This window comes from Gasterosteus aculeatus, chromosome 20, assembly GCF_964276395.1.
Source record: "Gasterosteus aculeatus chromosome 20, fGasAcu3.hap1.1, whole genome shotgun sequence".
Classification (NCBI taxonomy): domain Eukaryota; kingdom Metazoa; phylum Chordata; class Actinopteri; order Perciformes; family Gasterosteidae; genus Gasterosteus; species Gasterosteus aculeatus.
In genome coordinates, this window is record NC_135707.1 from 15,716,934 (window position 1) to 15,731,043 (window position 14,110).

Consider the following 14,110-nt stretch of genomic DNA (forward strand, 5'->3'; position numbering starts at 1 on the left):
GAGGATTTCCTTTGTTTAGAGCGTATCTCTGGATTTTGGGATGTTCTCTGAACAGAACACTCACAAAGCCGTCAAATTAAAATCTGAAAACTGATTTTTCATTTTCTTCAAACAGTTTACGGACTTAATGACTAAAAGGTTTGATGAAAAAAATATTTAAACGCCAGTACTTGATCCGATCAGATAACTGCTCATGACCAGCTTGTTTTTTGATTAAGCACAAGGTAGAGCCCCCTCAGACACATCTGACATCTCTTTGATATTCTGGAGATAAATATTACTGCTATAGTTGTGTTATCAGTGGAATAGAGAGTCTCTGTTTACAATAAGACAATTTGTACAATAGAAACATTTGTACAATAGAGACATTATCAAAAACGGCAACATATTTTACCATTACGTTGTGAAAATAACACTTATCTTGGGAATGTGCTCAACCTGAGGGAGATCACGTACTTTTGATCAAAAAGATGGTCTTTTTTCCTTTTCTTAAAAGAACCACTCAAGATCTTATCTCATATTGTCTCTTACTCGATGGAAACATTTAGCTGCTAAATTATTTTTATGTGTTCTGATAGATTCTAGTATAACCCATTAAAAGTATAGTCGTATTATGTTTTCAGAAAGCTAATTTATCCATGAGTAACGACAAGGCAACCGGCAAGACTGCCAGATGTTGTGCTATGTAGCAATTTTAGTAACATTTTCACTGACACTGTGTCAAAACCAATTAAGTCTGACTTGGAACATTACTTTTGGCCTCTGGCACCCAAAATGATACGAGAGATGGTTAATAAACTAAAACGCATCCAGATAAATATTCCTTTCTTTTTTTCACCAGTGTTCCTCGGGAGGTGGTAGGCTACGCAGGGTGCTGACGTGAATGACACAGTCCAGCCTCTTCTATAACATGGGGGGGCGATAGTCCCTCACTGTAACAAACGGGCTGTGGATCAGACGCATCCGGTGCGCAACCAGGACGAGCTCCAAGACGCGCAGCGGCAACATCCACCAACACCGCACGGAGAAGAAGGTAGTTTGGTTTACACCTATTAAGAAAGTGAGGTGAAATAATACAGGTGGGGGTGGGAGGCAAAACCTTGAGATAAATGAACAAGAAGGCGCATGGAGACGCACCGGACCATCGACTCGTGCTCTTAAAAACGGCGATGAGGCGGCAGCGGGGCGCAGACCTCTCCTAGCTCCTTTCCGCAGAGGTTTAAGTTCGTCTGAAGAGGGGGTTGAAAATCCATCATGAACTTTTCGGAGTCCGCGTGGCTCTCGGAGGAGCTGAGGAACCTCAGCGGAGCGGAGGAAGAGGACCAAAAACTTTTATTCGGGATCGGCACGGATAACTTCATCACGCTGCTGGTTTTCGGGCTGATCTTCTCGCTCGGTGTGCTGGGCAACTCCATGGTGATCACCGTGCTGGCCAGGAGCAAACCGGGGAAACCACGGAGCACCACCAACATATTCATCCTCAACCTGAGCATAGCGGACCTGTCCTACCTGCTCTTCTGCATCCCGTTCCAGTCCACCGTCTACATGCTGCCCACGTGGGTGCTGGGAGCCTTCATTTGCAAATTCATCCACTATTTCTTCACCGTGTCCATGCTGGTGAGCATCTTCACCCTGTCGGCCATGTCGGTGGACCGTTACATTGCCATCGTGCACTCCAGAAGGTCCTCCTCCATCCGGGTGGCCAGGCATGCTCTGATCGGGGTGGTGGTGATTTGGATACTCTCCCTGGCCATGGCCGCGCCAGTCATGTATTACCAGAACATTTTCCACTCAAGAGACAATCACACATTCTGTTGGGAAGTGTGGCCCCAAAACCAGAAGAAAGTCTATGTCGTTGGCACGTTTGTCTTTGGTTACGTTCTGCCTCTGCTGCTGATTTCCTTCTGTTACGCAAAGGTAAGGAGCGATGTCCGCACGGGTCATCGCATGATTGTGGACATTCATAGACGTTCGGAAATATACCATGCCTCTATTTCTTTGCTTACAGGTCTTAAATCACTTGCATAAAAAGCTAAGAAATATGTCCAAAAAGTCAGAGGCATCAAAGAAAAAGGTACGTATGGCCAAACGAAGACACACTGAATAAACACTGCAGATAAAACGACGGGAGGATTTATGACTCACAGTGAATTTGTGAGATTTACAATAACAAAATAATATGTTGATAAAATATGATCTGAAATGTGAAAATCTAATGTTTAGCAGTAAAAACAATTCTATTTAAAATATATATATATTTTAGGTGACCACCTGAAAACCTGAATAAATGTTCAAAAATGAACAATTATCTGCCATCATCATGATAATGTTTCCAATGATAATGACGAATGATGAAAAGATGTCATCATTTACAAAAATAAAACAAAAACATGCCGTACCATTTCCTCACATTAGAAAAGCAGTCAAAAGAAGGTGTTTATAACATTATAATGTAATGTTTATAACATTATAATGTTCTAAATAAATAATAATACATGTGGTTAACTGGCACACTCCAGCCAAGTGTCACTAAAAGGTGATACGCAATCAAACCACCATCTAGCCTTTATTATTCCAGGTGGATTCACGGCCATTGAGCTTTCCCTGAGAGACACTTATCTGCTGTCGCCTTCTCAATTGTCTGTCATTGTGTCTTTCAGTCAGACTGCCTGGCTGCAGGGATTGTTGAGCATGTAAATGTGCTCATGCGCCATCCCAACATTCATGCTTTGTTGGCTGTTGTTTAAACCATGACTTTCGCATACTGTGTCCGTTGTGCAGAGTGCTGATTGAGACAAAGGAAATGTTTCACCGACAAACAGAAATCAAACAGGGCAAATGAACCAAGGCTGATACCTTGTGTGAAACCATAACTAATGTAAGAACGGACTGTTGATACATATATAAAATATGAATACGCCATTAATCATTTCAATCGAAAGGGTTTCAGACGCAAACTGTGTTTGTGTGTGTGTGTGTGTGTGTGTGTGTGTGTGTGTGTGTGTGTGTGTGTGTGTGTGTGTGTGTTTGGGAGGACTGAGCGGCTTGTAACTTCAATGAGAAGAGCTGGTCCACCTTATTTATATATATATAATTCCAAGTCATGAAGATATCAAAATTGTAAATGCAAACACAAGAAATCCTGCACTTTATAACAGACAAGAGGACATCATTCATCATATCCGTTAAAATATTTTTTTTCCCCCCAACAGCTGTCCAAATAATGAATTTGATGTCTTATTCTCACGAATGTGGGAACTGTCTCTGGTGTGCCGCGCCTCTTTCCCCGTGTCCACTGATTGGCTGCAGCACACTTTGGAGGAGTAGTTTTGGCGCAACAGGTTTACGGACGGTTATGTAAAGACATATTTAATTGCTGTGAAATCAATGCTACGTTTAACGCCGCAAAAATTGCTGGCGAAATCATCTCTTAGCCTAAACTAGGTTGTCTCAAAGCCACGTTGTGGCTGTTCCTAATATTGTTGGAAGTATACGGTTAGTGTCATGACTTCAAACCCATATTGTAAAGCAGTGGGTTTTTTCAAAAAAGGAATAAATGAGACAAATAAACAGGTTACAGGGGGCCACTCTGTGTCCACGGTAGAGAGGCGGGACTAAGCCTGTGAAATGCAAATGTCATTGACAGCTGGGAAGAGCAAAGTTACGCCCACTGCCGCGGTGAAACACCTCTAGACAAACTTGTTTACACCCTCCGTAGGAACGGGACAGCTGGCCTTGGTCCTGACCTCTGAATCCGCCCCCCCCCCCTTCACTGAATGTGAGTCTACTGATTTGCGTGCCGTGGCGATATGACACCACAGTTTACTTGATTGACAAGTAATTGATCAATGAGCGCGGAGGTCGTTCCTGCCAGCGAATGAAGCGATTCAGGCTGCACATCACCGTTCACCCGTTCAGCCCAACACCCTTCGCTGGCCTCTCGGGCTTCAGGTGCTCGTGGGTACTTCAACGTGCGGGAGGAACCGTTGATCTTTAGACCTGCTCTACATCTACGCCCGCGACATGTCTTCTTAATATCGCTTGACATTGAAGGCTAAATCAGCTTTTTAAACTTGCTTTGCTCCACTCAGGTAACACAGGTATGTCGCTTCTTCACTTAGAATGATGCTAAATTCAGGCGGGTTTCTGGTGATTGTTTGGAGAAAGATTTGAACAAAAACAGCAATAAATCTTCCTGAATCCTTTTTGCATGGATAGAATAAATGTGGCGTTAATGATTTAATGCTCTGGTCGGATGAAGAGAAATCTGAAATGTTGTATTTTTTGTTAATGGCTCCGCGTTCAATGTTTTTGGACGGGGTTGGAGTTCGTCTTACTTGGCAACAAGGACGTTTCTAATGTATTCCCGTTGTAGAGCAAGGGGTTAAAAAACCAAATTTGCACTGCGTGATTAGGAGTTTCTTCTAAATGATGAGTCAGTCAGGTATCCAGACGGAGCACACAGATGGTTAGAGATAATGAGGAAAATCAATATTTGGCCAAATCTTCATGAAATTGTTTAATAGCATCTGTAATCTGAGACATGGAGGGCAAAGGACCAAACTACTTCAGAGACCCAACTGCTCGTCTCTGACAGAGATGCTCATCGAGTTTGAATATGCTGATTGGATGCATTTTCACTCAAACACATGCGATTCAATGCGAGTCAATGGTGATTCAAAATAACGTTAAAGGGCCATTTCAAAAGTTGCGATTCATTCAGCAATATTTTCACTTTGACAATAGCCACACGGAGCCCAACTTCACACCCAATGCACAGTTCACAGTTATGAGACGGGACGTCACGGCAACACAGTGCTGCTTGTTGTGGTAACAAAGTAGTGATCTGTAGTACAACCGTACTTATTAATAGGTAATAGAGTGATTCATCTCTGGGGGATGAATACGCTAAAGATGTACATACAGTACATGGCAGCAGATAAAGAAATCTAAGGGGGTGTCAGGTGTTTTCGTTCAGGTGTACTTTGGTTTTGAACAAATGACAGCAGTGTTGTTTCGACCGGAGTTTACACATTTTGGTTGAATTTTTCTTATTCTTGCCCTGCTGTTATTTGTTGTTCTTTATAAGTGACTAAATGACATGTAGAATCTAGATTTGATGGACGGAGCCGCAGAGGGGAAATGCCGCCCACTAATGTGAATCACATGCAAGACATGAAGCGCTTTTAAGGACAACACCCTGTCTTGTGTCTTTGTGTCTCTTGTGTCTTTTACTTTGTATACATTTCTAAACAGTAACATGTAATACTTTTGATCAGGTTAACTTTATACAAATATCTCAAAAGTCATTCTTGACAGCGTTTTGTCAAATATTTAATGAGTTGCAGGAACCTTTATTTGACACAATACAAGCAGAGAAAGGTGTGTGTGGAGGGGACAAAATGCACTTGGTTAGTTTTGTCTTCTTGTGTTGATGCTGCTGTTTGTTTTAAACCAACTGGCGGCTGTCAGGGGGTTGAGGTGACGATATGAACGTGTTATTGAGGATATCCAAACAAAGCATGGTTATTAAGTTGCTACCCTGTGGGAACCTCTCCTTGCCTCTGTGCCTGTGTGTGTGTGTGTGTGTGTGTGTGTGTGTGTGTGTGTGTGTGTGTGTGTGTGTGTGTGTGTGTGTGTATTGAACCATGGTGGGGCTGATATCTCTGGACAATATTTACCGTTGACCTTATTGACTGTGAGAATGTGAATGGTGATCATGAAGCGTTTCATCAGACTGCACACACTTTTCCACATATGTTCGAGTTTCAAACTGTACCCACAGTTATTGGATTTTATTTGGACGGCTTGGACAGATTGTTTTTCGGAGATTGTTCATTCTGCTGCATTTGTTTTCTTGTTTGATTAGATGCGCAATCTCACAACAAGCAGTGAACTCAACATTGATTTAGAGCATAACTAAATAACTAAATGAAGTTATCTATGTGACCATGCAGCCGACCTTCAGATACATCAGCATTCATTTGCAGTACTGCTTCATTTTAAATCTGCATCAACTCCCGAAGGAAGTTTCCAGCTCCCCAGATGCTCCACCGTCTAGCTGGACCTTTGACTTTGATATTTGGTGATAAGCAGGCAGTGTGCGGTTGGTTTATTAGCGTTCTAATAAATCTCTGAAAAGATTTGCCGACTGCTGCTACGGCGAGAAGTGAGACGGCGACACAGACTGAAGGTTTTCAAAATGAACATAACTCTATATTTTCAAGCATGGAGTGTTCCCACATTCACCAAAACAGAAAAGCTTCAGAGCGTCCAAACAGGTCTTGTGCTTTTTTGGTAAGAACCTCCGCCTCAAAAGCTCTCCAACCCTCCGTTACAAAACCGAGTTGTGTCAACAGGTTTTGTTAGAAAATCCACAAGTAATAATCTGAATGCAGTGGGGGATTCTGACACACAAAGACGTTTGAAACGTCGATGTGATATAATATTACGACCACGGGATAGACATGTGGTATGTTGCATTTGATAACGCTATGTTTTGAATATTGAAAATATTGTTGGGCCCGCAAGAGAAAAGTCAAACACCCAATGAGCTGAGTCCGAGTGCGGGAGGAGAGACACTGTGACCGTACGTGTCACCAAAAGAAGGGATGATAAACATTTGAAACAAAACCAACATGAGGACAACATTGCATCCATTTCCGTCAATGCAGCAGCTGGTACTTGAAGACCAATTAAACAATATGACTCAGCGCTGGAGTTCATTTCTTGAAGAGGAATGATGGTGCTGGTGCCTCATGTGTGCAAGCTTCCCAAATCCAACGGGCCACGGATGAGTTTTTTTTTTGAATAGACAGGACAGCCTGAGGCCCCGATTCAGCCTCAGCAATCCCATTTTATTCCACGTAAATTATTTGATTCTCTTCGGAGCAGAAAGGTTCCTCCCGGGTTCAGCGCTGCTCATTGTTGTTGTGATAATGATTCGAAAAAGTGTCATGGTTTCAAACTAGAGCTCAGATTTCATTTCATGAAGGCACTAAGTTCGCTTTGCTAGCGGAGGGAGTTCAGCTTTTAGAAATGATTTTACAAACATGATTTGGTTCCAGCTGGTGGATGAAAAGACACCAGGACTCATTGATGGTCACCTTATCTTGGGTGTGAATGTTGTTGTTTAAAAATGGGATGTCACCGCAAGAGCAGTCGTTTCCTCGGGAGACTCCATGTACACTGTACTCCCACTTATTCCCACAGCGCCGTCCTATGTTCGCGCTATGAGCTTGTTATTCAGGTTCAGGGGCTAAAGAGAGGCCGACAGGGCCCCCAACAGGGCCCCCGCCATGCCAGCGGCCCATTTGTCCTTCACATCACTGACTTCCCCCAAACCTACCGTTTACCATACGGCACATTACTGCGACCGTTTATCACCTGCAGAACACAGCGGTGGTCTCATCTGCCAGCACAGCAACGAAAGGGCATCTGCTGGCTGTCGAGCATCTCATCCTCATAAACATTCTCCCTGCAGTCCAAAAGTTTGTTTTGCACAGTGCCGGAAGTGTCCTTAAAATACTGACGAGCATCGTGATGTTAATCGTTTCTTAGCCTGAAGTCTGTCTCACGCATAGTCTCAAAAATGCATCCAGAAATGCCGGGGTTTAATGAGCCGGCAACATAACCCTCACCCACGCGAGGCCTTTTCATAATGTTATTATTCTACGGAGATCATAACTTTTTGCTTTGCAGCCTTTCTGAAAGATGTTTTGCGTTTTTGAATCCACTCCAGACATTCCAGACATGGAAAGTAGGACAGACCTACATTTAATGTCTTTTCCTTTTGAACGCCTCGCGGGTAAATAATCCTTTTTTTAATATTTCCCTTCTTGAAATATGACTAGATCATCCAGTCTACGTGGCCCCAAATGTTTTATTCAAAATGCTAAATCAAACTGAAGTAAAACATCCCAAACGTGTTTGTAACGTTAACATGAGTACAACATCAGTTCCCCTTTGGCTAACGCTACCAGTACAACCATGTGCCTTTAAACTCAGCCAGTGGGGAGCGTATAGGGTCCGTGGCCATTGGGCCTCACACCAGGGGGTGAATAGGCGCACATGTGCACGTGGTTTGACGGTTCGGGGCCACAAGTGCGGCTAGTTCCACAAGCGCATTTGAGCAAGAAGCATCAGGCACAAAGACACACAGTAATGAATCGGTAGTTTTGTAGAGAAGAGATTTGATTCAGACTATGATGTAAATTTAGAAAAATGTATGAAATAGGCAAGTTTAGTTTGCAATGAATGTGTCTGTATTATAGAAAGCCCAGTAACTTATTCTGTACAGCAGCGCCCTCTGGTGCCCTTACTGAAAAAAAAAGACAAAGTGTCGATGACCCCGTATTCCTAATGCAACCGAAGGAAAATAAAAAAAGATTCAATCGCTCATCGTTGCTTTCTATCGCAGCTTGAAAGACGGCAGCAACGATTCAGCATCCGTCATCTAAAGAAATAATAAAAAATAATTTTTGTGCGACCTCGAGTGTTACGTCACACTAAAATCAAACCATGCTCGAATGGCTGTATTGGATGTTTTAACATTTTTTTCTTGTCATATATTACTTTTCTGAAACAGAACTGCAGAGGAAGCACTTTTTCTAATTAATTTGTTGCTCCTCAGCATCCTTGAAGAAATCCACTTGGTACATTCAAATCCAGTAGAGGGATTCAGCAGACCAGACAGCATGTAATTAGTTTTTTTTTTCATGGTGAAACTTCCCAGCTGTAGGCATTTTTCTTGCATGAAAAAATCCACCAGTTTTCACTGAGACATTCCGTTAAATTGGTTATAATTTGTATTCTATCCACCTTGTCATCATTGTCAGTACACCATGTTTAGTAGCATCTTGTGTTGGTGTCTTATGTGAGGATGGGTCCTCGGCGTGTGGTAACTGCACGACAGAACACGTCCCGCCGATAGAGATCTCCGTCCGTGAGATCTACAGTCACTAATGACTTCCATAGCGTTTTCTCCAAATGGAGTAAAAAAAAAAAAAATGTTATTACAAGAAAGTCCTATAATCCTGTAAAGACCAAGGCCAAACAAACCTTATGGAAACATGTTGCCGTGGGGAACATCATCTAAATAATGAATTTTCGCATCAATTATTCAGGGTTTCCAGGCCGCAATTTATTTATTTTAACTTTGTTTCACACTCTTGCTATGATAACCTTGCTAATACAAAACAACAACACGACTGCAGCTTATAGAAATATATTTTGAGACTGGCATGTGGCCCAACGTTTTTAATGATACCTTGCAAACACATCTGCATTCACCGAGGGTCATGATAAAACATCCATCCCAATAACTCAGAGTAGTCTCACTTGCACTTGGCCGGCAAGTTCATTCAGTGAAAGATTTGTTATCAAGGAAATGAGTAGAATGGGAACGACATGCAGCGATATTCATGCTGCTTTCGGACTAAAGCAGCAGCAGAAGACATACCTGACTTTATTCCTTTATCCTGAACATGGCTTGACCCTAAATACTGCATCAATGTTCTCAATGACTAAATCTCTCTCCTACTCCTCTCTGTCCCCAATCTGCGGCTCCCAGACTGCTCAAACGGTCTTGGTGGTGGTGGTGGTGTTCTGCCTCTCTTGGCTCCCTCATCACGTCGTGCACCTGTGGGTGGAGTTTGGAACGTTCCCTCTGAACCAGGCCTCCTTCGTGTTTCGGGTGGCCGCCCACTGCCTGGCGTACAGCAACTCCTCCGTCAACCCCGTCATCTACGCCTTCCTGTCGGAGAACTTCAGGAAGGCCTACAAGCAGGTGTTCAAATGCCAGATCGGCGGAAGTGAGTCGCCGCTCGACGACATCAGGGAGATCCGCAGCAAAGCGGACACGCCGCCCTCGACCAACTGCACCAACGTGTGAGCAGCGAGGTGTGGGCCGCGACGCCAGAGTTGACGTTGCTGCTGCGCCGCTCGTTCAACCTGGACCAGAGGGGAGGAGATACAGCCGCCGTGGCTGCAGGGCATGACTGTTCAACTCTTCGATCGGTCTCTACTCCCTTCAGTTAGGATTAAAAAAAAAATCATTTTGATTGTAGAACATAGTAAACGTCAGATCACCATGTAGTTACTAGCTAATACAGCAAAAATAATACAAGGTCGTTGTTCTTTCAAGTACAATTTTAATCTGTGGACATTTTTCAAGAATATTATTGCATCATTTTGATTGATTGCGTAACAACGTCTTAGAATGTTGTTTGAATGCATCTTCTCCGTCTGAAAAACTGTGTTTCAAATCGTTTTGTAACATGTGACAGTACTGTGATTATTTTGTTGTTGAATTCAGCAATTATGACACCAACTAATCCCAGTAGGGCTCTGAAACTCAACGCTTCAAAAGGTCTACTTGCTTGCTTTTTTGAGGGGGAACTCGATGGTTTGATGCGCATTCAGTGGAGAAAATGCTCTCGAACACGTTAGCTTTGAGTCCTAACGCAAGGAGGTACTTTGTCTTATTAGAAATTGTGGAAGTGTGGCCCGAATTTGTGTAAGCTTCCCTTCACAAAAGATAGACTTTTATCTTGCTAAAAATCTGACCTCAGGTAGCTGTCTAATTGTATTCGCTGCAAAGTTTGTCCTTGTGGAGAAATTCAACAGTTAGAAGGACATTCGGATGAATTTAACATGATAAAAACTTCCATTCCAATGTGGGAGGCAAGGAGCGGACTCAGACCGTCTGCTTACTCATCGGGCTCCGGACAGTTTCCTTGGGGACACAAAAAGGATTGACCATGTCCTCAGTGTTACTGTGGTCTCTATGATGTCAGAGACCACAAAACAGGAGCCAACTTTTCCATGTCAGCGGGTGCCACTGGTCAGCAGGTCTCACTGATTGTTACCATGGAAACCTATTCTCCACCAGGGAAACGGGACTCTCGAGGCGCTTTAACATTATCATGAAAAAAACACTTTTGCAAGAGCCTCCTCGATTACAGTTAATTTCCAGATTTGCAGAAATGTGCATTATAGAGCCCAGGTTGTACACATGTATATATTATATATACTAGCATTTAGTTCTGGTAAGGTGGGGCCCTTTTTAGGTCTTTTATTTTTGAGATTCTGAGCCCTGGACACAGTTCTGTAAGCTGACCCAGTGTTAAACAACGACAACAAAAAATCACTTTCCCATTTCCAAACATTCATTTCAGAGGATGCGACACGCGTATTTGTACTTTTTGAGATGTTGAAGGTACGTCGGAGCGGTTTCAAGTATCAAAACTAATGTGAAGAGTAATTGATAACATTTTTTGTTGTCGTCTTGCTCAGCACTGCAGACAAAAGGTCACCACTCTAGATAAGAAATTGCCAAAAATCATTGCCATCACACGCAGGGCAATTAAAGCCAGTTTTTTTTTATTTGCTTTTGAATATAATGAACACTCGAGCTGATATACACGTATGCTTCAGTCTATTTTTGGCTGTTATGTCATGTGAACGGCTTTGATATTGCGTCGTGCGAGATTGATGCTTGTTTTGCACATTTTCTAGTCGCCGTTATTCTCACTACAAAAAAAAACTAATAGGAATCCTGTTGAAAAAATAAGCATACTGAAGTAATCATCCTGTATGTATGTATGTATGTATGTATGTATGTAAGTGCTTCGGCGAGCCTCCACACAGCAGCTTTACCTCAATTACAACCTGACCATTAAAACTAAAGAACACGAGACAATAGACAATAGACTTGGTGGGATCGGGGTGGGGGGGGTGGCGGGGTCTGCTGCGGCTCAGACGCCTGATTAACACCAACTTCAACCAAAAAAGGAGGACTCATCCCCGCCATCTGCAGACGCCTCCACCCCGTCGGCGAGGATCTCGGATATGAAAAGCCAAGTGCTGTTGATGACTTTGCTTACTGTGGCGCTGTCGGCACAGATGGTGATGCTCATCCGTGCCCACACGGAACTGGGGACATTTCTGAAAGGGGACACGGGCATGGAAATGGAATCCAAGTAGTAGCAGGGACATGTTCTATTCTTTGTTTGGATTACACAGGTAATGGGAATAAAAGAAATGACTGTAGCAGATGCTACGCAAGTGGAACACGGTGAGAGAAGAGAAGAGGGTTGTTTTCTTCAAGATACGAAGACCCACAGAAGGAGCACATGAACAAAAGCATGTCTTTTCAGTAAATCACAAAAAAATGGCAGTATAATGATTTACTATATGGAAAGGTATTACTAGAGTACAATTTCTAAGGATGGATAACTGAAAGAGCCGCCCTGGCCTTCATCCACAAAAAATATTGCTCAAAGTAATACATCCGAACCAAGAACAGACTCAAAAGGACCACAAAGAAACAGAAAATGACCACAACAACTCCAAAGAGATTTAATACAGCTGCAAACAGACACAAAGAGACTTCAAAAATACACAGTGAATATGAAACAAGGCAAAAAAACTAACAAAAGTATAACTAAAAAAACATTAGGATACACACAATTACTACATAGAGATACAAAGCAACCACAAAGTGACATAACGTAACTACAAAAGGATGTCATTTTTATAATATTGCATGTATTGTTTTTTGTTAAGCACCAATAACAAACCAAAATCCTTGCGTGCAATAAACCGATTCCGATTCTGCCTCTAAAATGACTCTAAAGTAACACAAAACAACTAGAAGGTACAGAATGACTACAAGTAGATATGTAACCACTACGTCTTAAAATCTATGCCAGAAAGCAAGAAAAATGTATTAGTTGATCTCTGCTAGTCCTTAAGATAAAATATTCACACTAATTACAGTGTTACCTTTAAGTTGAGTTACTTTCTAGAGATCATCTCAGTTTCTAGCGCTAAGAAAAGAGAGACGAGACGAGCCTGTAATGGTCCCGCAGCGGGGAAAATCACTGGACATCAAGTAGAGTAAGTGAAAACATGGCTCGTCACTGAGGAGATGAAATAAAAATACTGTTTTTTAGTGGAGGTTTATTTTGGTGTTTATTCATAGACTTAGATGATACTGTTTGTACAGCCTATCAGTGCTCTTCGTGTTCTGCTGAGGTGATCGCGCTGTGTCTTTTTAAACGTGTTAGCTGTATAGATTTAGCTGTGTTGTTTAAATCAAACGAGGAGGGAAAAAACAGACAATTTTCTTGCCCGTCTTTCTGTGCTTGAAAATGCAACTTGTAAGAATCATTTTAGCCTCTGTGAAATATTCTGTATCTGGAATGTATTTTGAATTACATCCACGCTTTTGACCTTGTCTTTATGCAGTGCTACTTATACTATACATTAAACTTTGTGGCATTTCCTTGAAGAATTCTTTCTATTCCAACACCTGTTCTCACATCTTGTGGCTTTTCTGCAGCCTTACTGACACAAACCAAGTGACACTTACGGCCATAACGGGAAGAATAACACCGTAGGTTCCCACCAGTGGGGTTCCCCTCTGAGTTTTTGGTTTTACTGATTACACACCAGAGGAGAACTTTTCCTGGCAACAAGTCAGCCTGACAACCCCTAAGGGGTCTGAAGAAACAGCTTTTCTTCCCATGATGCCTTGGGCTGTAAATATCCACCAATAAGGGGGCTTTTTTCGGGTAATTCTGTTGGCAGAAAAATTCCGGAAATAATTGCAAGTAAAGCTTGTCAGACTGGCTGATGGGAATAGAAGCAGCAGTTATTTTCACTGAAATAAAAAGGTCAGGCTCTTGGCTTGGAAATTTACTGTTTTTGCCCATTAAGATTTGACCAGAAACGCAGACGATGGATACAAGAATTACAATTTTTTTTACGGGTTGTTAGTGTGATCCGTGTTATGCTCTTTACGATAATGTAAAATAAAGACTTTTGCAAACTTCACATTCCCCGTAAGGGTATTTTTAAAACAACCTGCAAAATTAATAACATCCACGTGAGTATTGGCTGTACTTTGTGTTATTTCTAATTAAAGCTGCTGGTGAAACACAGCAGAATCTCTGCGGTCGAACACAAACACACTTCTGTCGTTCCAAAAAAATAAGGTCAATGAAAATGAATCAATCCAAATAGTCAACCTGTAAAACATTCACAGTCTCTCCTTCATACATGGACCCGTGAAGCATCAAGCACACTGTGACAGGTGCATTGTGGG

General features: G+C 42.3%; 1 protein-coding gene across 1 annotated transcript; it reads left to right on the forward strand.

Annotated features, from left to right (window-relative positions):
* Positions 1-841: 841 nt before the first annotated feature.
* Positions 842-13,288, forward strand: LOC120810668 (galanin receptor type 1). Its single transcript, XM_040165426.2, has 3 exons — positions 842-1,917; positions 2,009-2,074; positions 9,572-13,288. Exons 1-3 carry the CDS (start codon positions 1,255-1,257, stop codon positions 9,890-9,892), a joined length of 1,050 nt encoding a protein of 349 aa, XP_040021360.1. The 5' UTR covers positions 842-1,254; the 3' UTR covers positions 9,893-13,288.
* The last annotated feature ends 822 nt before the right edge of the window (positions 13,289-14,110 follow it).